This window comes from Oryzias latipes, chromosome 22 (genome assembly GCF_053564925.1).
Source record: "Oryzias latipes strain Hd-rR chromosome 22, Olatipes_Hd-rR_3.1".
Classification (NCBI taxonomy): domain Eukaryota; kingdom Metazoa; phylum Chordata; class Actinopteri; order Beloniformes; family Adrianichthyidae; genus Oryzias; species Oryzias latipes.
Window position 1 is genome coordinate 22,393,010 of NC_136258.1, and position 26,182 is coordinate 22,419,191.

Genomic DNA, 26,182 nt, shown 5'->3' on the forward strand with positions numbered 1-26,182 from the left:
TTGCAATTTAACAATTTATTTTAAATCAAATAAACTGTCAATAAGAAGAGGAGCAACAAAGCTTAAAATATCTCAATATATACATCTGTTATGTTTATACTCCTTTACGACAAAAGTTAATTGTTTTTTTTAACAAGCTTTATTCACAAGCACAATGAGGGCATGGTTGGGCAGAGCCTGGTTTATAATGACATATTAGACTTACAAAGTTCTAAAGTTCAAGATAAAACACCACTTTCCCCATCAGTTAAACTATTTACACCCAGATCCTTGCAGATACTTAAAATGACACGTTGCCCAACATCATCGAGAGACTCAAACTTTGGATTTACAAACCGGATTTTCAAGAGTTAAAAGTTTGTCAAAAGCACAAATAACACAAAACATGCACGGCACAGTCAAATTCTACAGTGCAAACTGTTGAATTTTGGAGCCAAATTATTCAGACAATTCGCGCACTAGCGAAACTGAAAACTACATATAATGGTCTGAAAAAATAAGATAAAACTGATGCTCATTCACATCAGGAAACACTCGTAATGTTCAATAGAATATTTCAACTTTGTAAAGGCCTTACTACAAGGGTCTTTTATTGTTTTTCACATTCTAAATTAGTTTTTTTTCTGAACTTCACAAAAACAAGATCCTCCCTTAGAAATAACCCTGTTCATATAACTACAAACACTAATACATTGTTTAAAACCATGTATGCCCATGAAAAGACATTGTTATCTGGATTCTTTTACAAAAGAACCGCATTTAAAGGTATCCAGTATGTCAAGTTTCTGGTTTTTGTACACAACTAAAAAGTCAGTGACTGTGTGTGTTTGGTCAGTCAAGGAATTACAGAATCTGTCTCATGTCTGATGGGAAAAGATAGTTTCCTGAAACGAGACTGAACTCGAACCTCGTTCAGAGTTCAGGACATGAAACCCTTTCTACACCAAAATCAAAATGAAGAGCTGGTGCAGAAAACAAGAAGGTTTCATCCTATAAGACTTTCAAACATTTCACGTTTCGTTCCACAGATCATTTTGGGAGCTCTCATATACAATGCACAGTCATTCCTTTTGAAGTTCAGCCGACAAAATAAACGTAAAAAAAAGTGTAAGGAAAAAAAGATGCTATAGTGGTGATTTTCCAAAGTAAAAAAAAAAAAAAAACCTTGATTAATTCTTGATTAATCAAGAAGACTTCAGTTACAGCATCTGACAATAGAGATGAGGCTTATTCAGGCCTACACTACAGTACAGTACACCACAGTTCTGACAATGTAAGAGAAACTGGATCCAAACCTATGACAATAATAATAATAACAATGGATTGGATTTATCTGCGCTTTTCAGACGCTCACTTCCAATGTGTCCATTATTCATTCACTCCTCATTCATACTTGGTGATGGTAAGCTACTGATGTAACCACAGCTGCCCTGGGGCAGACTGACAGAGACATGGCTGCCAGTTCGCGCCTACTGCCCCTCTGACCATCACCGGCACATTCGTACACATACACACAACGGTGGAGACACACTGGACGCAGGGAGTGGTGTCTCGCCAAGGGGCCCAGCAACAGTTGACTGGGTGGAGCAGGGATCAAACCGCCAACCCTTCGATCTGCTCAGCCGCCTAAGCCACTGCCATCCCATCTGTCCTATTTAAACTGCTGTTTCCCTGTTAACTCAAAATATATTTTCACATGTGCGGCACTGTTTGATAGTTTTCCTCAATTTTTTTCAGAATGACTGCAAAAACAAAACAAGATTTTCATGAAAGGTCCGGAAACGGATTGTTCCTTTAAAAAAAATCTAAAACACCACATTTCAAAATGACGTAAAACCTCAAAATATAAAAGAATGTTAACAAAATAAAGGACTTCCACTGACTGCATGTATTTGGTTCGAGAGCTCAACCAATTGTGGAAAATCTAAATCAAAAACCTACATCCTTAAAATCCCTCACCATCCCTTGCTGCCCTGGATTTCCTGCAGGAGGCAGACAGGGAAGTGCTGCAGCCGTGTTTCTGCAGCCCAGGTAGTACATTTTTGTCACATTCATCAGATTATCAAAACAGTAATGCTCGACTCCGACTCGTGTGTCAAATCTGTAGAGGTGAGAAGGCATAGAACGGAAAAGGAGCCTCATCTTCATCCACAAAGAAGCACTGGAAGTATGGAAGCTCATCTGTGGAGGAAATAGAACAAAAAATACACATTTTTGCTTTTATTAACAAATATTTGGGTTCTCAAAAGGTTTTAGTGCTCACCCTCCATGAGAAAGCTGTCAGCGGGCTCTTCTGGTGGAAGGAGAACAAGACATTTATCACAAAACCTTCAAATCTATAATAGTTTCAATCTGTAAAAACAGCTGCATACCTTTAACTTTTTCCTTCTTGGCTGCAATTTTCTCCACAGGTTTTTCTGCGACAGCATCAAAAACGTAAGTAAAACGTTACAAAGACGAGAAGAATTGAACTTCCAAACATACCTTTCTTAACAGGCTCCTGGATCTCTTTAAGAATTCTGTCTTCTGTCGATGACAGATAAAGACGGTTCATGTAATATGCAGAAAGAGTTGCCTATTTTTTTACAGTTACTTTTCAACAGTTATCCAACACCCTACCTAGGACTTCTTCTTTGAGTGGCCTCTTCCCAATAGCTTTTTCTAAAACACAAAAAACAGTTGAACAGTTTAAAGATCTATGTAGCAGAATGTGCAGAATCTTTAGAGTAGATTTAAAAGATGGTTAAAAAGTAAAATGTTGCCTCAAAATTCAACTAAACAAGTTAAAGATTTAAGATTTTATTCAAATCCTAATATAGTCACTTTTTGTGAACAATTAGAGCGGTTTAATTAAATAGAAAGTAAAAAAAAAGTGAGAAAAGTTGTTGACAAATCTGTAGATTCTAATTATGTCAACGTTGAAAAATAGATTTGTTTTTGTGTTTATGCCAGAAGTCTCGCTAAATTGTTTTAAAAGGTCAGTATTAAAAAATATTTAGGATAAATTGACTGAAACTTCTATAGAATAACCATTTCTTGGAAAAAGAAAACCGTCCTTTTTTAAACAACCTATCTTTTTCATCATATCATAATATAGCGTGCACTTCCAGACCTTTCTTAACTCCTGCTGGTTTGTCCTTTTCTTTGGAGATCTCAGGCTCTGTAAAATAAAAGATTGAATCACAAACAAGCAGAAAGCTGCGATGCTTCATTAACTGAACAAAGAATTACCACAAAAAAAAGCCTTTCAGTAAACGGCATACAGCCTCTTAAAGCAGAAAGCTGTAAAAACTGCTTTTAAAATTATTGTGTCTTATTTTATAATAAATTGCTGGTGTTTTTATTTATTCTGCCATGACATGAACACACACTATCATTTTTATTGAAATTCAAATATTGTAATGCCTGGTTGTGTTGTGTAATGCATTACAAAGTAACGAATTACTGTAATAAAATTACTCTTTTTTGCAACAGAGAAACTTAATGGATTACAGTTCAAATTTTGATATTTTAAATTTTGACTAGATTTTAGAAACCCTCATCACTTCATTATTCATGTTTTGGTGCAGTGAAACTATTTTAGATGACTAAAAAAACAAATGAACTTGTGTAAGCAGTCGCTCTGACAGCTAATTTAAATGAAACGATTAACTTTACTCGAATATATACAAAAAAAAGTGAAAACGAATGAGTCGCGAATTCCTTTTTTTAAATGGATAACGAGTAAAGTAATTTAACTACAATTTCATCCAGTAGTTAAAGGGACAAATACTCTTTAAAAGGAATTTGTTGTGAACATGCAACACGATGATATGCTTTGTTCTAATCGACCTTTCTTTTCTGAAGGTGTTTTGCGTTTCTCCTTTACAGCAACAGGTTCCAAGTAAAAAATAAATACATTTAATCAACATGCTTAAAAAACTGATTGTAATGGATAAACCTAATAAAATCCGTTGTTACCTTTTTTGGGGCGAGCCGGCTTGAGCTCAGGCTCTAAGGTAAGAAAAGAAAACACCCTTTGTACTGAAAAAAACTTCTCAAAATGTCCTTTTCTGTTTTTCACAAATGAGTTTCTACCAGCAGCAAAGATGAAAATATTAGAGATTAGGATACGTAAACAATCTGTTACCCAAGATATTGATAAAAACAATATAGCAGTTCCATTAAACAACAACATGCATGAAATATTAAAGCATATTAAGGACAGACATGGATGTCTAAAGAACACTTACAGGTTGTGTTATAGTTTTCAATGTAAATCGTATTTTAAATAACCAGGACCAAAAAAGAAAAAAACAACAAAAAACAAACCCTCTGTTTTCTCTTTTTTCTTTTGAGGAGTCAATGCTTTAGCCTTGGTGAGAGGTGCTGAAATGATAAAAATTAGAAACACAAATCTATTCATTTCACCTGTTTTTATCATCTAAACACACAGAAACATAAAGATGTGAAGTCTAAAAATGTGTAACATTACGACTATAGTGACAAACAAACCAGAAAAATGAACCATACTGAGAAAAATGAATTTGAAGTAGGACAGATGTATTGAACAGCTATGAAATGATGTATAGAAAAAGACAAAGCAAACCTTTTCTGGGCACCTTTGGCTCAACCTTCTTCTCCTTGACGACTTCAGCTTTTAAAGGAAAAATAAAACAAAAAGGATGCAAATAGAAAAAAGTTAAATAAAATAATAGAATATTTTAAATGAGCAATCTGCAAAACGTTGGATGACTGACGTTTTTTGGTTGGTGGTGGTTGGACTTTTTCTTTTGGAGTCACAGGCACTACAGCAGAGAAAGAGTTTTTGCATTTTACTAAGCCAACATGTAACTAAGTGTTGTTGTTCTTAAAAAATACATTAGGAAATATATATTTTTTTAATATAGGCAGTTTAAATGGATTTGCATACCTTTCTTCAGTGGCACCACCTTGACCGTCTTTACTATAGTGACATTTTTCTCAGCTACTTTTGGTTCTGCAGGGAACAAGTTAGTGTTAAAGCGACACTTTTGTGAGAAATCTAATTAATTAGAAATTCTTACTTTCAACTGAAGGTGCTGGTTTTGTCTTGATTGGCGAAGCTTTAAAGCAAAAACACATAGTTTTTCTTAGTGAAACATACTTTGAAAGTTAAAAATAAAAGAAAAAGAAAAAAATGAAACTAAAGCAAATAACTTGGAATCATCAAAGTTTATTTCTGAATGTGTTTTGATTGTTTGTGTTTTCAGGCTGGTCACACAGTGTGAATAATGATCATCTTCATTTTAATTTAATATGGTTACTGACTAAGATAACCTCCAGATGTTTTTTAACTTTAAAGTTTAGAAAGCTCAAGTTTACATCCTTACTTCCTTTTAGTCAGATTTGTTTAGCTTTTAGTTTAGAAATTGCATCCAAAGTAAAACAAAATGTCTTAAACAAAAACAATTTTTTGCTGTTTGAAGATTCAAACTTAAGTCAATTTGCGTAAGAATGATTTTAGCTTAAAAATCCTTCAAGATTGAAAAGAGAGGTTGGTTAAAAAACAATAAATCCAACAAATTAGATTTGTTCAACCACACTGATACCTTTACTTGATGGAGCTGGTTTGACTTTTTCCTTAGAAACCACAGCATCTAAAAACAGAAAACAATGATTTGTTAAGTAAAAAATGACTGAAATGAATTTCAAATATGAACAGTAATTAAATGTAACGTCCTTAAAGAGCAATTTAAAACTTTTTGGAGAATTGACAGCACCCCCCTCCCCAAAAAAGGAGTCCAACATCTAATTGAGCTTTTAAGTAAATCACTGAAAAAAACGTATATATCAAACTCAAATACGGAGCCAAATATAAAATCTCAGCTAATTAAAATAGTTTTAAAACTTTATCTCATTAAATTAATATGTTTTATATTTGTTAGATTTAAATAATAAATACAAATTACCGGTAACACATTTTTTTGCAAATGTAAATATAAATGTTAAATCAAATTAATGATTAAAATGTAATCCTGAATGTGAATATTATAACATAAGTTCCTTCTGAAAAGCTAAGTTATATATTTAGATGTTCAAACAGAAATATAAAGGTAAAATAACGTCAATATAAATGTAAAAATATGACGTGTGTGACATGTACATCCAAATCTGAATGGTATTAATTAGGCCACGCCTATGAGGAAGTCTTATGGTTCTTAGCCACGCCCATACCTATGAACCCAGTCTGAAAGGTGAGTTCAACTTTTCTTTGATGAGGCACTTTTAAGCTTCTTTTTTGGTCACAAGTTTTGTTTCTGTTTTTCTTTGAAATGTTCATTAAATTGATTTATCCACTCCTCCTTCTGGATGCCCTGATTAATTTTTTTTAAAATTATTTTCAGCTCTGTGGGTGGATCCTGTTTGAAACAATGTTTTGTTCTTTTATGAGCTTTAATTTATTTCTATAAAAGTTGCATTAAAATATTCTTATTTAAATTGATCAAACGTCAAATGTAGGAATGATATAATCAACATGAAGGTTTTTGAATGTTTCACTACAGTCTGGTTTAACTGATTGCCTCTGAACTCCACATAAATGCTACTGATGCCGATAATCTCACCTGCTTTTGTGATATTAAGCTGCTCCTTCTTGAGAAGTAATGCAGCTTTCACTTTGACTTCTCTGAATCTCTTTTTAGGTTTGGTATCTGACAAAAAAATGGATTTATTAGCCTAAAAAAAAAGATCTGAAAGTTGAAAACTGTCACAAAGCTGGCCAATACCAACCTGTCTTAGTGGTTCTCTTCTCAGCAGATTCCTGGTCATCTTTAGAAGGAATACGTTCTTTTTGAGGCTTTCTTATTTTCTCCTTTTTAGACAGTTTCTTCAGTTCTGTCTTTTCTTTTCTTGCCATCACTTGTTTTTCCTCCTTTTTGGACTTCTTTGGCTGCTTGTCTTTGACAGGTTCCTCTGTTAGAGGCGTCTCCATCTTCTTCTTTTTTACAGCTTTCGTTCGTGGTTCTTTCTTCTCTTTGTGAATCTTTTCTTCCTTAACAGATTCTGCTATTAGTTTTTCCTCTTGTGGAAGAAGGGATTCTTCGGCTGTCTTTTCCTCAGGGACTTCCTCAACCATTTCCTCCTCTACAGGAACTGTTTTGTCTTTTTTCTCACGCTTCCTGCCTTTTGCTTCTTGCTTCAGGAGCTGAATTGTTTCCTCCTCTACCTCTTCTTGGAGACGTTTGTCTCCCACTGGTGTAGTTTTTGTTTCCTCTCCATCCTCTGATGGGTGGACTTCATCATCTGTGAGGGACGTCTTCATCATTAATGGCTCTTTAGTCTCGACTTTATCTTCTAACTTGAGAACTTTTTTCTTGCCTCTCTGAGTTTTCTTGTCTTCCTTTAGCTCCTTGGACAGTTTAGCTTTTTCTTGTAGAGGTTTCTCCTCTTCTTTTAGTTCTACCTTTTCTTTGATAAATTCTTTTCCCAGTCTTCTTTCTTTGGGTTGTATATCTTTTTTCTTCTCTTTTTCAAGTTTCTTTAGTTCTGCTTCTTCTTTAGGAACCTTCTTTCTTTCTTTGGGTGACTCTTCAGGTCTGTCTCCTGTGGGAGGTTTCCTTACATCTTTCTTTATTTCTACCTTTTCTTTGGATGTTTTCTTTTCTTCTTCAACTGCTGCAATGGGTTTCTTCTCATCTTTCCTTTCTTTTGGAGATTTTTTCAATTTCTGTTTTTCTCCAGAGGTCAATTTTGCCTTTTTGTCTTTCATCTCTTTGATTTCTTTGGGTGCTTCCTCCTCTTCTTCTCGTCTTTCCTTGACATATTTTTTTACTTCCTCCTTGCCTTCAGGAAGTGTCATGGTTTTCTGCTTTTCCTTAAATTCTTTGGAAGGTTTCTTTATTTCTTTTTTAGTTTGGGGTTCTTTTTGTTCTTTCTTTTCTTTGACAGGCTTTGTAATTTCATCCTTTTCTTTGGGAGGTTTCTTTCTCTCCGCTTCCACTTCAGGCTGCTCTTTCAGTTCTGTTTCCTCTGTTGGAAGTAGAGTTTCAGGCTTCTTTTCTTTCAGTGGTTTCTTGACCTTTTTAACTTCTTTGGAAAGTATTTTCAACTCCTCTTTAGTTGGAGGTTCTTTTTCTTCTTTCTTTTCTTTAAGGGGCTTTGTGATTTCATCCTTTTCTTTGGGGGGTTTCTTTCTCTCTTTTTTCTCTTTGGGCAGCTCTTTCAGTTCTTTTTCTTCTTTGGAAGGAATCACTTTTTCCTTCTTTGCTTTGAGAAGTTTCTTCACTTCTTTGGATGCTTTCTTGATCTGTTTTTCCTTTTCGGGCTGCTCTTTCAATTCTTTTTCCTCTGATGGAGGTGTGGTTTCCTCTTTTTCTTCTCTAAGGGATTCTTTCACTTCTTTAACTTCTTTAGATGGTCTCTTTTTCTCTATATCCTCCTTGGGCTGCTCCTTCAGTTCTATTTCCTGTTTTGAAATAGTTATTTTGTCCTTTTCTTTCAGATGTTTCTTTACTTCTTTAGATGGTATCTTCCTTTCTTTTTTCTCTTTGGGCAGGACTTCTGGTCCTTTTTCCTCTTCTTGAAGAGTTTTTTCTTCCGTCTTTTCTTTGTGAGGTTTCTTTACTTCTTTAGATGGTTTCATTTTCTCTCTTTCCTCTTGAGGTTGTATTTTTGGTTCTTTTTCTTCTTTTGAAAGAATTATTTCTTCCCTCTTTTCTTTGTGAGGTTTCTTTACTTCTTTAGATGGTTTACTTCTTTCTTTTTCCTCTCTGGGCTGCATCTGTAATTCTTTTTCCTCTTTTTGAGGTAGATGTTCGGTCTTTTCTTTCAGCCATTTCTTCACTTCTTTGGTTTCATTGGATGGCTTCCTTATTTCTTTTTCCTCCATAGGATGCTCCTTCTTTTCTTTAATAGTTCCTTCTTTCTTTTCTTTCAGAGGTTTCTTTACAACTGTAGATGGTTTCTTTTTCTCCTTTTCATCTCTAAGCTGCTCCTTTGGTCCCTGTTTTGAAAGAACGATTTCTTTCTTCTTTTCTTTGAGAGGTTTCTTTCCCTCTTTTATTTCTTTAGATGGTTTGCTGTTCTCTTTTTCCTTTTTAGAAAGCTTATTCTGTTCTTTTTCCACTTTTCGAAGAACAATTCCTTTTTTCTTTTCTTTTTGGGCTTCTTTAACTTTGGATGGTTTCCTTTTTTCTTTTTCCTCTTTAGGCTGCACTTTTGGTTCTATTTCTTGTTTTGGAAGAACTATTTTTTCTTTTTCTTTGAGAGGTTTCTTTACTTCTGTGCATGTTTTATTTATGATCTCTTTTTCCTCTTTAAGACGCACTTTTGGTTCTTTTTCCTCTTTTAGAAGAATGATTTCTTCCTTCTTTTCTTTGAGAGGTTCCTTTATGTCTTTGGATGGTTTCTTTTTCTCTTTTTCCTCTTTGGTTTTCTCCTTCAGTTCTTTTTCCTCTTTTGGAAGAATGACTTCTTCCTTCTTTTCTTTTAGATGTGTCTTCACTTTATCTTCTTTAAAGTGTTTCTTACCCTCTTTTTTCTGTTTTGGCAGCTCCTTTGGTTGTTTTTCCTCTTTTGGAAGTAAAATGTCTTTCTTCTTTTCTTTGTGAGGTTTCTTGACCTCTTTAACATCTTTGGATTGTTTCATATTCTCTTTTTCCTTTTTTGGAGAAATGACTTCTCTCCTCCTTTCTTTGAGAGGTTTTTTCCTGTCTTTAATGTCTTTGGATGGTTTATTTTCCTCCTTGTCCTTTTTAGGTTCATCCTTCAGTTCTTTTTCCTCTTTTAGGGGAATTATTTCTTCTTTCTTTTCTTTGTGATGTTTCTCACCCTCATCAACATCTTTGGATGGTTTCTTCTTGTGTTTTTCCTCTTTAAGCTCTGCCTTCAATTCTTTTTCCTCCTTTGAAGGGATGATTCTTTCCTTCTTTTCTTTTAGAGGTTCCTTTATATCTTTAGACTGTTTCTTTTTCTCCTTTTCCTCTTTGGTTTGTTCCTTCAGTTCTTTCTCCTCTTTTGGAAGAAAAACTTCTTTCTTCTTTTCTTTAAGAGGTTTCTTCACTTCTTTAACTTCCTTAGATGGTTTCTTCTTATCTTCTTCCTCTTTGGGCAGCTCAATTGGTTCTTTTTCCTCTTTTGGACGAATTATTTCTTCCTTCTTTTCTTTGCGAGATTTCTTAACTTCTTTGACATCTTTTGATGGTTTCTTTTCATCCTTTTCCCGTTTGGACTCCTCCTTTAATATTTTTCCCTCTTTTGGAAGTAATATTTCTTTCTTCTTTTCTTTTTGAGGCTTCTTCACTTCTTTAACATCTTTGGATGGTTTCTTTTCCCCCTTTTCCCTTTTGGGTTCATCCTTCAGTTTTTTTTCCTCTTTTGGGGGAATCACTTCTTCCTTTTCTTTGCGAGGTTTCTTTACGTCTCCAATGTCTTTGGATAGTTTCTTCTTATCTTTTTCCTCTTTAGACTCTGCCTCCAATTCTTTTTCCTCTTTTAGAAGAATGATTTCTTCCTTCTTTTCTTTTAGAGGTTCCTTTATATCTTTAGACTGTTTCTTTTTCTCCTTTTCCTCTTTGGTTTGTTCCTTCAGTTCTTTCTCCTCTTTTGGAAGAAAAACTTCTTTCTTCTTTTCTTTAAGAGGTTTCTTCACTTCTTTAACTTCTTTAGAAGGTTTCTTCGTATCTTTTTCCTCTTTGGGCAGCTCAATCGGTTCTTTTTCCTCTTTTGGACGAATTATTTCTTTCTTCTTTTCTTTGCGAGGTTTCTTATCGTCTTGAATGTCTTTGGATGGTTTCTCTTTATCTTCTTCCTTTTTAGGCTCCGCCTTGAATTCTTTTTCCTCCTTGGGCTCCGCCTTGAATTCTATTTCCTCTTTAGGCTCCGCCTTCAATTCTTTTTCCTCCTTTGAAGGAATTATTTTTTCCTTCTGTTCTTTGTGAGGTTTCTTTAACTCTTTAACATCTTTTGATTGTTTCCTTTCGTCCTTTTCCCTTCTGGACTCCTCTTTTAATATTTTTCCTTCTTTTGGAAGTAATATTTCTTTCTTCTTTTCTTTAGGAGTCTTCTTCACTTCTTTAACTTCTTTAGATGGTTTCTTCTTATCTTTTTCCTCTTTGGGCAGCTCAATCTTTTTAGCTTCCTCTTTTTGACGAATTATTTCTTTCTTCTTTTCTTTGCGAAGTTTCTTATCGTCTTGAATGTCTTTGGATGGTTTCTCTTTATCTTCTTCCTTTTTAGGCTCCGCCTTGAATTCTTTTTCCTCCTTTGAAGGAATTATTTCTTCTTTCTGTTCTTTGTGAGGTTTCTTTAACTCTTTAACATCTTTGGATGGTTTCCTTTCTTCCTTTTCCCTTTTGGACTCCACCTTTGATATTTTTTCCTCTTTTATTATTTCTTCCTTCTTTTCTTTTGAAGGTTTCTTAACCTCTTTTTTCTGTTTTGGAAATATTTTTTCATCTTTCTTTTCTTTCAGAGGTTTCTTTACTTCTTTAGATGTTTCATTTTTCTCTTCTTTCTCTTTGGGAATTTCAATTAGTTCTTCCTCTTTTGGCATTAATATTCTTTCCTTCTTTTCTTTTAGAGGTTTCTTCAGTTTTTCATCTTCTTTGGATGGTTTCCTTTTCTCTTTTTCCTTTTTGGGCTCCTCCTTCAATATGTTTTCCACTTTTGGAAGTATTATTTCTTCTTTCTTTTCTTTTAAAGGTTTCTTAACCTCTTTTTTCTCTTTTGGAAGTATTATTTCTTCTTTCTTGTCTTTTAAAGGTTTCTTAACCTCTTTTTTCTCTTTTGGAAGTATTTCTTCTTTCTTGTCTTTTAAAGGTTTCTTAACCTCTTTTTTCTCTTTTGGAAGTATTATTTCTTCTTTCTTGTCTTTTAAAGGTTTCTTAACCTCTTTTTTCTCTTTTGGAAGTATTTCTTCTTTCTTTTCTTTTAAAGGTTTCTTAACCTCTTTTTTCTCTTTTGGAAGTATTTCTTCTTTCTTTTCTTTTAAAGGTTTCTTAACCTCTTTTTTCTCTTTTGGAAGTATTTCTTCTTTCTTGTCTTTTAAAGGTTTCTTAGCCTCTTTTTTCTCTTTTGGAAGTATTATTTCTTCTTTCTTTTCTTTTAAAGGTTTCTTAACCTCTTTTTTCTCTTTTGGAAGTATTTCTTCTTTCTTTTCTTTTAAAGGTTTCTTAACCTCTTTTTTCTCTTTTGGAAGTATTTCTTCTTTCTTGTCTTTTAAAGGTTTTTTAACCTCTTTTTTCTCTTTTGGAAGTATTATTTCTTCTTTCTTGTCTTTTAAAGGTTTCTTAGCCTCTTTTTTCTCTTTTGGAAGTATTATTTCTTCTTTCTTGTCTTTTAAAGGTTTCTTAGCCTCTTTTTTCTCTTTTGGAAGTATTATTTCTTCTTTCTTTTCTTTTAAAGGTTTCTTAACCTCTTTTTTCTCTTTTGGAAGTATTTCTTCTTTCTTTTCTTTTAAAGGTTTCTTAATCTCTTTTTTCTCTTTTGGAAGTATTTCTTCTTTCTTTTCTTTTAAAGGTTTCTTAACCTCTTTTTTCTCTTTTGGAAGTATTATTTCTTCTTTCTTGTCTTTTAAAGGTTTCTTAACCTCTTTTTTCTCTTTTGGAAGTATTTCTTCTTTCTTTTCTTTAAGAAGTTTCTTCTCTTCTTTAGTTGGTTTCTGTTTTCCTTTTTCCTCTTTGAACAGCACCTCCACCATTTTTTCTTTGTGAGTTTTTGTCTGATCTTTTTCCTTTTTGGAAGGAGCTTTTCTTTCTCCCTCTTCTTTCAATTGTTTCTTTAATTCTATTTCTTCTTTTGTTACATTTTTCATTTCTTCTTTGACAGATTTCTTTATTTCCCTCTTCTCTTTGGGGTGTTTATCTTTCATTCCTTTGGACAGCTCTATGTCTTCCTTCTTTTCTTTGGGACCTTTCTTGACTTCTTTTTGCAGTTCTGCTCTTTTTTCCTGTTCCTTGATGGGTTGGGTTATTCCTACCTTCTCATCAGTAGGATGTTCTTTCAAATCTCTGGTAGTTTTCTTCAGTTTCTTGTCCTCTTTTGGGAGTTTGTGGACTTCATCTTTGGGAATTTTCTCCTCTTTTAACTTTTCTTCCAGATGCTTTTCTTCTTTCTGTGCTTTTAGGGGAATCTTTTCTTTTTTGTCACCTATAGATGCTTCAGTTTCATTTTTCTTTTGTTTGGTAAGTTTTGTAATTCCTTTCTCTTTTCTAAGAGGAATCTTCAAGTCTTCCTTTGACTGTCTCTTTTTTATGTCCTCTATGGAGAGTTTTTCCTTTTTTTCAGAAGTTTTCTTTATTCTCTTCTCTGATTCTGAGCCTTTCTTTTCTGTAATTTCTCTCAGTGGTTTTTGAGAATCCTCTTGTTCTTTGAGAGATTTATTTTTCTCATCTTTGGTTTTCTTATCTATTTTGGCAACAGTCTTTTTCATTTCTTTCACTTTTGGAGTTCTTATTTCCTCTCCTTTGTCTCTGGGAGTTGTTTTGTCTTCTTTAAGAGGATCCTTCACCTCCTCTTCTTTTAGGTCTTTCTGTCTTTCTAGTTTTTGTTTGGTCTGCCTCTTTTCTTCCTTGTCTTCTTTTGGAAGCTTCTCTCTTTCCTTTTCCTCTTTAGGTCGCTCTATTTCATCTTTAGGGTGCTCTTTTTTCTTTGTCTTTTCTTTGAAATGTTTCTTCTTATCTTCAGGAGACTTCCTTTCCTTGATCTCCTCTTCTGTAGGTTCTGGTATTACTTTGTCCTCCTTCACAGATTCTTTGTCATCTTTTTCCTCTAAGGGAGCTTCCTTCTCTTTTTTGTCCTCTGGGACTTCTTTTTCTTCTTCAGTAATTGTTTTTTCTTTTCCTTCTTCAGGAAGTTTCTCTACCTCTGTCTGTTCTTCAGGAGATTCCCTTTCATCTTTGGTCTTTTTTATAGGCTTCTTTTCTTCTTTAGGAGGTTTTCTTTCCTTCACTTCTGCAGCTTTTGTGGATTTCTGTGTTTCCTTTTCCTCTTTTGCAGGTTCTGTTTTATCTATTTGATGCTTCTGGGCTTCTTTTTTATCCTTCGGGAGTCTTGGTTCTTGGTCTACCTCCTTCTCTTTCTGATGAGTTTTTTCCAAATTCATCTTTTCTCCAATAACTTGTTTTTCTGGTTTCATTTCTTTGGGAGGCATAATTTGTTCTTCTTCCTTAATTCTCGTGTCTTTTAATACCTTTTTGTCCTTTTCTTTTTGACGTTTCTCTATTGGTTTATCCTCCTGTTTAGCTATCTTCAATTTCTTCTCTTGCTTTGTTAGTTTCTTGTCTTCTTTCTCTTCTTTTGATTGCTCTTTTACTTTATCTCCCTTGGGTTCTTCCTTTTCTTTACTTTTCTTTAGAAGTGGTTTGTCAGGCATTTTTCCAACCTCATCATCATCTTTTAGAGGTTTCTTCATGAGTTGTTCTTCTGAAAAAACAAATTTATTTGTTGTACAAAAAATGGACATCTTAAAAATGTTACATATGTGTATTTAAAATAGAGGATATTTGTTTGTTTACAGAGAAAAACCCCAAGAAAAATAAAGACTTTTTTAAGTGCCAAAAACAGCATTAATATAAGAGTGGAATCCCATTCTCACAAAGTAGCTCTATGTTAAAAGTAAATAATTATACAACAAAGTATTATGTGTCCAAAAAGGCCACATATTGGCAAAAGTATGGCAAAAGAACATTATAATAATATATATAATCCATTAAAAGTAAGAGTTAGAATTGTTTGTGTGCACAATACTATCTCCTTTTGATAACTCCAAAACTTTACTTACGAAACAATATGAAATAAAAATTTATTTTCTCTTTTTGTATTATATCGGGCGCCTGTGAAGACATATATAAAAGAAAAAAATATGACTGATTTCATGTGCTCAGGGGAAAATTTACTTATTTAGGGACTCTGTAAAGCACGTAGTAGATTTACCAGCTTCAGTTTTGGTTTTAGTTTTTTTCCAAATAAATGTTTTTATTTTTTTAAGTCAGAAGTATAATATCTCTGAGATAACACTATGAGACTCCAGATCTTTCATTTTCAGTTCAATTGCTTACTTATTGTTCTTGTTTCATTGTGTGTCATTTAAAGGCACAGTCATGACAGAATTTCTAAACATGATAACATTGTTAACAATAATTCTACTTTTTAAACATCATAAATTGCGTTAACAATAGTTTTTAAATAACAACTATAAAACTAACTATTTTCAAATGATTTGGGAAGAAATACATCTCTGGTGTTTTAGGCCTCCCTGTTCCATCTTGTGGTTATATTGGCTCAATGAAGAAATTGAACCATAATTATAATTATAATGGATTAGCTTTATCTGTGCTTTTCCAGAAACAAAAAATCCCTTAGCATGTGTCCATTATTCATTCACTCCTCATTCATACTTGGTGATGTTAAGCTACTGATGTAACCACAGCTGCCCTGGGGCAGACTGACAGAGGCATGGCTGCCTTTGTGAGCCTTCAAATCAACAAATGAACTTAAAGTTAAATCTTTGAGCTCTCAGTTGGTCTCCTTTTGGTTTCCAACCCAAATAATTGGTCAAAATCACAAGCAATGATAGGCTAAAGGTCAGCCACGGACCTCTTAAAAAATGTTATATTTACATTTATTTTTTGACATTCTATAATGCGAACTCTTTTTTTAAAGAAATGTTTAACATCAGATATACCAGTAAAAATAGACCGAAATACAGGGATTATATGTCTGAACTGTTAAAACTGAATCTTTTCCTTCACTTCTTTTACATAACATTGATTTATGTGCGCTACAATAAATCCAAGAGTAAAAAGAATTTTTGTTTTTTTTGTTAAACTGAAATGTCTAAGGAACTGAAGGGCTTATAGGCACATCTAAAGATATAAAACTTGAATCAGGAGGACCTAAATGTGTTGTAACTTGAGCTGCAGTTGTTGCTATTTATCTGGCATTTTACTAACAATTTTTTTATATTCTGTCTTTCCTATTCTCTGTTTAGTACAGAGAATTACTGAACCCACTCTTTGTCTGTAAGCACATTAGTGTCATGTTCACAGCAAGTATTACCGTGTGACATTTCCAGATTCATTCCTCAAATGTCAGTCTGAAAAATCGTTAATAATCAAATTCCAAACCAAGCTGTTATGCCACATCGTTCCAATCCACCATAACTTCATGGTGAAAACATGCACAAAAGTACAAGTAACAAAAACGAAACAGTTCCTGATGCATTCATGAAGGAAACTTTTGTTTTGTACCTTTCTCCATTTCATGGCTGTGTTTTTCTTTGAGTGGCTCGTCTCTGAGCTTCTGGAGGGAAACACGGGTCTTCCTCCTTTCTTTGGGTTTCACCTTTCTGCTCTCAGATGCTGAAAATGTTTCCTCCTCTGCCTCGTGGGATTCAAACACAGAGCTGTCCTCCATACGTTTTCCCATTTTTTCTTGGGCCTTATCTTTAGACTCCAGTTGTTCTGGTTTTTCTTCCTGCCTCACTTGGTCTTCATCTTTTTTAGCCAAAAATGTGACTTTTGTTTCCTCCTCTTCTTTTTTTCGTTTCTTCTCTTCAAATTGTGGCAAATCCTCTATTGTTTTGGGTTCTTCCTCTTCTTCATCTTCTGCCAGATCTTCTTCAGTTCCAGCATCTTCTCCTGTCTCTTTGTCTTCATCTTTGTCTATTATTGTTTCCTCAGTTTTGGCTTCCTTTGCCTCCTTCTCTTTATCTTCAGCCAAAAGGTGTTCAGGGTCAGACTCCTCCTCATCCTCCTCCGCAGTCTTGCCTTGCTGTTTTTCAGCTGTACCTTCATTTACATCTGTCAAAATGTCCACTTTGGCCTCCTCTTCCTCGTCTTTAATAATGTGTTTTTCAGATTCAGTTTTGGTTTTGGATTCTTCCTCTTCTGTCAAATCCTCTTCAGTTGCTTCTATGTCTTTTCCAGCTTCAGTTTCAACCTTCTGCTGTTCTTGTGTTAAATCTCGAATTGTGGTCTCTGCCTGGTCCTCCTCCTCCTCCTCCTCCTCCTCTTCTTTTTCAGCTGGACCAGTAGATTCCTGTTTCTTCTCCTCTTCCTTAAAATCTATCATATTGTCTATTTCCCCATCTTCCTCTTCTTTTGTGTATCTTTCCAAGTTTTCTTTAGTTTGAATTTCTTCCTCTTCATCTTTTAGTCTGTCCTCCTCTGCTTCTTTATCTTCTACAGCCTCTTTTTCCACAGTTGAAGCTTCTTTCTGAGGTTGATCTTCTGTTAGTTTCTCCGGTTTGGTGTCTTCTACTTTATCTTCAGTAAAAATATCCTTAGGTTTTGGCTCCTTCTCAGCTTCTGCCAAATCCTCATTAGTTTTTGTGTCTCCTCTTGCCTTTTCATCTTCTACAACCTCAGTGCTACTGGTCTCCTCTTCATTTAGATCCTCTTTTATATCTTCAGTTTTGACCTCCTCTTTCACCTCTTCATCTTCAGCCAAAATTTCTACAGTTCCGGATTTCTCCTCCATCTCGTCGGGAGTGACAAACAAGAAATCTGTTTTCCTAAAATCTTCTATATCAGTCTTGTCTGTATCTGGATCTTCTTCTTTCTTTGTGTATTCCCCCTGACTCTCAGTCTCTTCTTCCTTGGTTTTGCTACCCCGATCAAGGATTTCTTCCTCCCAAAGCGTTGCTTCTGGCTGGATTTCCTCATCATGTTTTGCTAGCAATGTGACAGCAGTCAATTTAAACCCTATTTATGATTATGAATCTAATAAATCAGACATTACAGAAAAGAAAAATATCTGAATACCCTCAGAATCGCCCTCCTCCATGATCTCAGCAGCTTCAGCAGGTTCTTCCTCCTTCACCTCCTCTTCCACTTCCTCCTCGTGCGTCCTCTCTGTACCTGTACCGTAAATGTTGTCATTCCAAAGTAACATGTTTGGCTTTTCACATTAAAAAAAGCAAATTCGAACAAGGGGGGTTATGACAAATGAAACTTTATGATATCTCCATTCTCTGTTTACAACAGTTTGCATTTCGGTACATTTTCAGAGGATTTCCAGAGAACTTTCTAAATAGAAGTCATCAAAACGAATCAGTTCAATAATGAACAGAATAAGATTCTCAATTATGAGCATTTTTATGACTTAAAATTAAACAGACCAGTAAAAATAAAAGCTGAAAGCATCAATAATAATTTTTGGGAATTTTTCTTTTTTTTAACTTATTAATTCAACACAACAGCTTGGTAAAATTATCATCACGTGGGTCAAACCAATGCACTCCATGCACATGTTAACATGAATATTTTCAAAATAAAACACAATGCAAATATCTGCAGTCAGGTTTGGAAAACATGGAAAATGACAATTTATGCATTAAAGAAAAAACCCAAACATGCACAGTAAAACGCTGGGAGCTGCATAACATTAGAAAAAGGGTCCAATTGTTTCCCAGCTGTAACTCAAACATTTAATGTTATTTAAAACGTGTTATTTTTCAATTCATTTTTTAAAAACTGTACAAGTGACATGTTTTTAAAAGTCTGACAGTCAAACAGAAAAGAAGAAAAAACAGGAATGCACTTTAATCAATGCCTCTATATATGCAACCTTTATTTTGGAAAAACAACACAACTTGCTTAACATTTCTTTAGAGCATTTTGATGTGCAGTTTTGTACCAGAGTTTTTCGGACAATTGGGTTCATTTAGACGTTTATTATAGTAAAAAATGTACATGTCACAAGGTTCATGCAACAACATGAAAACAGACAAACAATAGTTTACTCCCCCATGTTACAATAAAAACATAAGGCACTCCATCAGAAACACAAATGAAACCTGAGTATGTCCAAAAAAGTGCAGACATTAAAATCTCAGAGCACAAAAGCCAACCTTTAAACATAAAATGTAAAAATTATATATATTTCTTACCTTTTTCCGATGGAGGCAGGAATTCACCTGCAAGGAAATGGTTTTAGGTGGGAATTTATCTTTACTTAAAAGGGAAACCTTTATTCACTTTAAAGGAGATAATAATATCATGAATTACCTTTCTTTCTAACCAACTTCATATCAGCTGAAGAATGGGCCGTTTCTTCAAAAAAATAATGAAAAAAAAAAAAAAAGAAAGTTTGTTGAGTGTTGCTAAAAAAAAAGTGTTGTGACTAAATAAAGACCAAAACACAACACAATAAAGCATAATGATCAAAATAATGCAACATTGTTTTTAGAAACAGTAGCAGAAACAGGTTTATCTAAATTGGGGGTCTGCAACCTTTAACAGGCACAGGGTCAGCCTCAAATCCTGCTCTCTGGGATCAGAAGAATCCTCATTTTCAGAATCAAATTGATCCAGGATTCAAACCAAAGGTTTGAAATACCCAACAGAGGCCTTTTATGTGGAAAATAGGGAAGTTTAGATCAGCAAATTCAAATCTTCAGGATCAAACTTGGTCCATAATTTCCGATCTGGATCCCATCCTGGAGGTTTAATCTTATGGGATTTTGTTCAAAATACTGGGCCTAAAAGAGACATTCATAGAAATCCAGTTTCTTTCTGACCAAAACTCAGCAGGAGCCACAAAGCCCCACTTTTAGAAAATAAACTTTAAAGGGTTTTAGGCCATTCATTTATAAAATCTAATTATTAGTGTTATATTTTTTCTATATTTAAGAATTTTAACTTACTTTTGACAGCATTAAATACAAGGTCCTTCCAAAATAAAACACACTGTGTAAAATAAGATTCTCCAGCTGCAACAGATTTATTTAAATTAAAAATAAAAGACAGTCAAGTAAAAATACTTTTTCTTATATCTTTGGTGCGCCTTCATCCTTTCTCTCCGTTTATTATCAAATATAAGCAGGACAACATTGGTGTGGAATCCAACTTTTTGTGTGTGGAAAATCTAAAGTTTAAATGTGGTCATATAAATATTTCCCTCTAAACAGAAACTAGACACGCTTGTGCAGCAGAAGAGAAGAATCTGTGCTCCAAACTAATTCTTTTAATAAACCATTCTGACAGTAAACTAAACTTTTTACTGTATTTTCACTCAGGTATTTGGCATGTTAAAAATCTCTACATTAATGACATAACAAAAAAAGAAACAAAACTCCAAAACCATTATTTGTTTAAACTGGTAACAAAGAGCCACAATACATGTGGCTCCAGACACCCCTGATCTAAAACGAGGGTGATCTTTATCAGAATACCGAAAAATCGAATTTTCTCTTTCATTTTTATGAGCGAAGATGCTCACCTTGATCACCAACCAACATGCTTGACATGTAACCTAAGAACAGCTCCTTCTTGTCAGAGAATTCAAGCAGCGCCTCCTCCACGACTTGCATTGGGTCCACAGACACTTCAGGCACAATTCCTGAATAAAAACCATGGATTTGCAAACAAACAGGAGATCTTATATGATAATAAGAGGATGAATTTCCTCCAAACAAACCTTGATCACCGATCAGCGTTGTGGGAAGGAAGCTGTCGATCAGTTCTCTTATAGTCTCTGTCGTTGTTCTCAGAACCGAGACGGGACTAAACCCAACAGCCTGCTGGACATCTGATGAACAGAGGAAAAGAAAAACTAGAGTTAGGATTTTTTAATGGGAAACGCAGGTGAGTTAAAGGCCACGCATCACCTTTTAAAATATCCAGTATTCCATCCAGAAATACACAGAGACTGTCCTGGACGAATCTTGCAATTCCGCTCACAAAATCATTTACAAGATTAAAGACATAACGGCCCACAGTCACCGGGTCAATAAAGCTGATGTCTATTGTTCCTGAGAGGAAAAACACAATTTGATTAAAAGCACTAATACACTCTATGTTTTTCACATATTAGTTTAGAATAAAGTCAGAAGAAAGACCGGGTTCAAGCTGACTTGATCTCTCTTAAAAAACCATAAAAGCTTCTTATCAAACAGTAGAGCGTTGTTGATTCCATTTGCTGTTGAGTGTGTTTTTTTGATGCTTCATCCATGTATGCAGAACACAGATGAAGAAAAAAAAGTGGAAGTACCTTTGAAAATATCCAAGATGAAATCCAGTATGGTGCAGAAAATGTCCTGAATGTAAGCCCCTATTTCATTAGCAAAATCATTCACGACACCGAAGACGTTTCTGCCCACCGTCACAGGGTCAATGACGCTAACGTCAGTCGTTCCTGAGGAAAAAGTAAACACACCGCCAGACTAAAGTTACATTCATAATGCCCTGTTTTAGAAAAACAAATAAAACTGAGAAAACTGTTAAAAAACAAACAAAGGTAATGGTAAAATACGTTTGTCTTTTTAAACTAAGTCCAAGTCACATCCATTCACATTTCTGTGTGTTGTTATACATAATACTAATTTAGACCAGACAATTTAGACCATAAATTAATCTAAGTCATAAAGTAAGGGGTTGCTTTCAAGAGTAAAACACTAATTATTTGTAAAAATCCCCACAAATGTTATGCTGTAGCTTGGTCACTTTTATGTTTGTAGTTTGCAGTGAACAATTCACAAAAGTTCAGACTGATGTACCTCTGAAAACATCCAGAACAAAGTCTAGAACGGTGCAGATTATGTCCTGGATGGGTGCCACTATCCCACTCACGCCGTCATCGACAACATGGAAGACTTTTCTGCCGATCACAACGGGGTCCACAATGTTTACGTCCGTACTTCCTGTGGAGCAGAAAAAAGCGTTTTAAACCACAACATCAGTTCTGAACCTTCATGACTAATTTAGTCACATCCACTCGTATGGGGGTTGTCCGTAAGGGTGCTGCGGGTTTTTGGGTTGTGGGGGCTCGTAGAGGGGAGCTGCTGCATCTCAGGAGGAGCGCAGGTGTGTTTTGCAGCTCCTTTGAGGCTTGTGTGACCACCTCAAGTACGTCACAAACGTTGGTAAGGATTTGTAAGGCTGTAGTAAGTCACATGCACTTAATATTCATGGGTGATGCTGTCGGCCACATTCTAGCTGCACGCAAATGCTGCACACATGGGGTGTGCAGGTGATATGTAAGTGCCCATAGTGTTTGGTAACATCCCTGTCAAAATGAAGCGTATGCTCATAGACAAAGTTGAGCAAACTTGGAAAAATATTTAAAGTATGAGTACAACATTTGGTTTAACATTTGATATGTGTGTTCTGGGTCCAACTTTTTCTTTCCCTTGAATAAATGTACCCTGTTAAGTTACTGTCAAGAATACGTCATTTGGTCACAAGCAAAGTGTGCTTGTGTACTGACTGCCACTAGCCCTTGTGCTATCCTAGGCACTTTACCATTGGGAGTTGGGTCATCTAGACCCACTATGGTAGGGAGAACACGTGAAGGCAAGGGTGGGCTCATCTAAGATAGCACAAGGGTTAAAAAGTACGCCTCAAAAAGGCACTGATGAACAGCTGACATGTTTTATAAATTACTTTTTTTTTAAGCATTACTTTCTTAATTTCTTATGCATACGTTTCATTTTGACTACATTCTTACCCCATACTGTAAGATGACCACACAAACTACGCTCTAATTGCCTAATTTCCTAAATTCAAACAGCAAGGAGCGCGCACATATCACTTTTACAGCACTAATGGACTTTCTGCACTGTGGATTTGGGGTAGGGGTAGAAAAGAAAAAAGGAAAAATCTGTGCGACGTGTCTGCGTCTCACCCAGACACATCATACAACACTTATAAACACATTCTATAAGTGTTTGCTACGACCTGTCGTCTGCAGCATTCCTGTAGAAAAAGTTTTTTGCTCTACGGGCTCACCGAGCTTTCTACGATCTTAGTGTTTTGTGCGGTCGTGTACAAGCTTTTGTAGACAGCCTGTTTCCACCCGTGAGGTTCAGTTATGACTAAGGCTTAATCAAAAGAGCAAGAACCTTGAATTTGATCCAGCACAGTGTCCCGAATGCAGCACAGCACCTTCTGGATGTTTTCCACAACTCCATTCATGAGGTCATTAGTCAGACTGAAGACACCTCTGCCTATAACCACAGGGTCAATGTAACTCAGATCTATGTTTCCTGAAAATGTAAAAAACAAAACATGGGAGCCAGTAAAACTGATTAACTATTGCTTTGACAGGAGTTTAGTCAGAGGTTTGTGAGCCATGCTGACAGCTTTGATCCATAGAAAAGGCATTAGACCTGTATTTATATCCAGGGCCGTATCCAATATCATATCTGCTGCAGCACAAAGTGTGTCTCTGAGTGAAGCCACAGCTCCGTTCACGAAGTCGTTGGTTGAATGGAAAGCTTGTCTGCCGATGGTGACTGGGTCGATGTAGCTGAGGTAGAATTTTCCTGTAAAACGGACAAATCAGCATCCGCCAGTGTTGTAGATGAAAGTTTTCATCACAGTTCTGCAGTCCTACCGTCATCATCTGAAAAGTGGCGCACAAACCCATCCTTTGCTGTTGTTATTTCCTCGGCTGCATACGTGGCAGCAGACATGGGGTCACTCAGATCAGGAGCACATTCTGGGGATATGAAGCAGAGGATGCAGTAAGGAGGGGTGTACGAGGCCAGACGTGAAAACCTTTTCCAGATCCTTCGCTACCTTGAAACTTATTGAGCAGGATGGATACTTCATCAACAGCGTCATGTACTGCTTGAACGGGGTCAGTAATGATTTGCTGAACATCTAAACAAAAGAGGGGAAACGTCGGGTTATTCTGATTACTTCAATTCCTGTGAATGTTCCTTTCTTTTTGGGACTTGCCAGGGACTGCTTTGTACTCTACAAAGTCAAACATCACCACTCCCACAACCACCCAAGACAGGAGAGCAGCCAGGGCAACCAGCAGCTCCACGGACATCTTCAGTTTCCAGAGGAGCGCCACAGCTTTGGATCTGAGAGAACTTGTCCATGGTTCTGCCGCCTCACTGGACCGGCCGGAGGCGGTGGCAGGCTTGGCTCCTGAGCATCAAAAAAACATACTGAAGTCTGGGAAAGACTCTTTTGTCCACTAGAGGGCAGCGTTTTGGTAATTAATTAGCTTTCTGCTTTTGTTATTTGGCTCAAAAATATTAGAAAATTGTACTGTTTGTAGCCTATAAATTATTCATTTGTTTATTCTTATTTATTTGATTTTTTCTAAAGGAAGGTTAATATTTTTTAAACTAAACTTAAAATTCTGAAAGCATTCGGTTTTTTGAATGGCTTTTAAGTGTTAATATTTTTGTTTAGATGCATTTTAATAATTATCTTGTTTTAAATTTAGTGTATGAACCTTCAGTGGACATGGTTTTATTTCCTACCACTGTGTGTGGAATTTTCTGTGTGTAAGGTATTTCATAATAAATAAAACATGATTTACTTGAAATGTTGTTCTCTCTCTCTCTCTCTATATATATATATACATATATAAATATACTTTTTTTAAACTAAATCAAATCAAACATGTTTTCTGTAATTCAACATGTAAATATCATGATCAACCTTGGAAAAAATGGAATCAGCTGGACCTGGAGGTGTATTTGCACTGTAAAAGAGGTTTTTTGTTTTTTTTTGCTTAAACAGTTCCTTAAACACTTTATTTTACACAGTTAAAAGATGCAAAGTGTTCATCATCTTCTGCTTTATTTGGATCAAGTTTGATCCCATTTGATTGACTTTACAGCAGCCGCCACATTTTTGTTCTATTTCTTACCTACGACATAATTTAGGATCAATTAAAAAAAAACTGTAAAAGCAAAAATGATTAGGACCAAAAAAAACAAGTATTTTGAAAAGTTAAATTAGAAATATTTTTGACAAGAAGTTCAAAAATTCTGCAGTGATAGTCCAACATTTTAAATACCGTAATTAAAAGATATGACACACAATGTTTATAGTTGCAACGATGCACTTTGGTTCAAATCTATTTTTTTATGCTTTTTTATATGATCTGCGTATTACAAAACAGCATAAAAAAACTAAAAACTGAGAAAAAAAAAGTTTCATATGCTAATGAGCAATTACCAAAGAAGAAAAACATTTAAATTGCCTTATACTGCAATGAAATAAAGATTAAACACCCCTCCCAAATGTGGTGGAATTGTTTGACACTTTCAACATAAACATATTGGTATGCAGTAGTGACGCAACAATTCACTTTCCCCATGATTCAGTTCAATCGTATAACGAACAGTTACGTTTTGGATCAAGAATTGTAGTATCCCTACTATGTACCTTGGCTCATTTAACTACAAGATTTGATTATCTATCTTTTGTTTGAATATAAATCTTATTTCATTGTAGGGCTCACAAAATGTGCATCTAAAAAAAATCAAGGCTCACAACCCAACAGTAATTATTGTTCTAATGATGATATTTCATGATATCTGCTCTTTAACTACTAATAAAAAGTGACAAAGATCCAAATGAGTTCAAACAGCAAAGAGACAGAGGACACTTTGACGTGACTTTATAAACAAACTCATCATTTATCCAGTTCTGCAAATGTTTCTCAAGTAAAGTTTAAATGTAACCTCAATTCTGCATTACATGAGCCACAATTATAAGATTTTTAACATTTTATTTACAGCAATGACTCACAGGGACAGCTGTCACAGCACAGTAATGCTAATACTCCATATGATACCAAGTATTTATAGCAACCAATTTTCAAGAGTCTACAAGGCTCACGAAGAACAGAACTGTTTATCCATCACACTTTTGGTGTCAAGGTTTTGAATCTGAAGCACAAAATAAGGGGACATATTTTCTTTAAGTAGCCCTACCTTCAGCCATGCTTGTGGGGGCTTCAGCAAAAAAAAAAAAACCCAAAGTAAACCACTGGCTGCAGCCCAAGTCTGTCCAATCAGCAATAAACGTGTCCCATTTTGTGGATTTTTTTTTAATTCCTACTTCCTGTTTTCTGAGTCATGTTGTACGACGGGGGGGAGAAAAAAAGGAAATAAAACGGCCAATAAAAAAATCCTAGAGGCGTTTGGAAATTTGGAGCTGCCTCTGTGAGGGTGGTCGGGGATGTTGGGGTAAAAGAGCCAAGCTCAGCACAGAGCGGGGTAAGGTGAGGGGGGGCAGGCAGGGGGTCTAAAGCAGAGCTGATGGGAACTTTCAGGGTAACTTTATCCCCCATAACGTCCAGGTTATTCTTAGCTGCAGCTCTGCACACCAGCTGCTGTGACAGGCCTTTTTAGGGGTTTGGAGGGTAGAAGATCACACTAGATAGTTTAGTCTGGCGCCCTCTACTGGTAGCTACTAGAATCAACCGAAACATATTTTTAATTTGTGATCAATTGTAAATAACTTTATAG

General features: G+C 35.2%; 1 protein-coding gene across 20 annotated transcripts; it reads right to left on the reverse strand.

Annotated features, from left to right (window-relative positions):
* Nucleotides 1-120: 120 nt before the first annotated feature.
* On the reverse strand, nt 121-26,081 carry LOC101164936 (uncharacterized). Of its 20 annotated transcripts, XM_078940625.1 has the most exons (32): nt 25,646-26,081; nt 23,643-23,840; nt 23,481-23,564; nt 23,296-23,400; nt 23,069-23,224; nt 22,802-22,945; nt 21,458-21,601; nt 20,953-21,096; nt 20,570-20,713; nt 20,380-20,490; nt 20,182-20,301; nt 18,969-19,013; nt 18,851-18,877; nt 17,724-17,819; nt 16,209-17,633; nt 11,779-14,382; nt 6,751-11,721; nt 6,585-6,671; nt 5,571-5,618; nt 5,046-5,084; nt 4,913-4,978; nt 4,740-4,787; nt 4,589-4,636; nt 4,312-4,368; nt 3,961-3,993; nt 3,832-3,879; nt 3,113-3,160; nt 2,620-2,661; nt 2,485-2,526; nt 2,373-2,417; nt 2,264-2,293; nt 121-2,181 (listed from the first exon to the last, which is right to left on the reverse strand). In XM_078940625.1, exons 1-32 carry the CDS (start codon nt 25,653-25,655, stop codon nt 2,096-2,098), a joined length of 11,295 nt encoding a protein of 3,764 aa, XP_078796751.1. In that variant the 5' UTR covers nt 25,656-26,081; the 3' UTR covers nt 121-2,095. The 20 variants fall into 20 exon arrangements, with proteins under 20 accessions (XP_078796751.1, XP_078796747.1, XP_078796742.1 ...); XM_078940621.1 differs by having other exon boundaries at nt 6,751-14,382; nt 22,802-22,906; XM_078940616.1 differs by having other exon boundaries at nt 6,751-14,379.
* Nucleotides 26,082-26,182: the final 101 nt, after the last annotated feature.

What these genes read in the sequence shown, in the direction of transcription:
- LOC101164936 (XM_078940615.1), bottom strand. An exon ending in GGCCCTGGATATAAATACAG is followed by an intron (nt 22,946 to 23,068) that starts GTCTAATGCCTT and finishes TTACATTTTCAG; the next exon opens with GAAACATAGATCTGAGTTAC. An exon ending in ACCAGCACCTTCAGTTGAAA is followed by an intron (nt 4,979 to 5,045) that starts GTAAGAATTTCT and finishes TGTTCCCTGCAG; the next exon opens with AACCAAAAGTAGCTGAGAAA.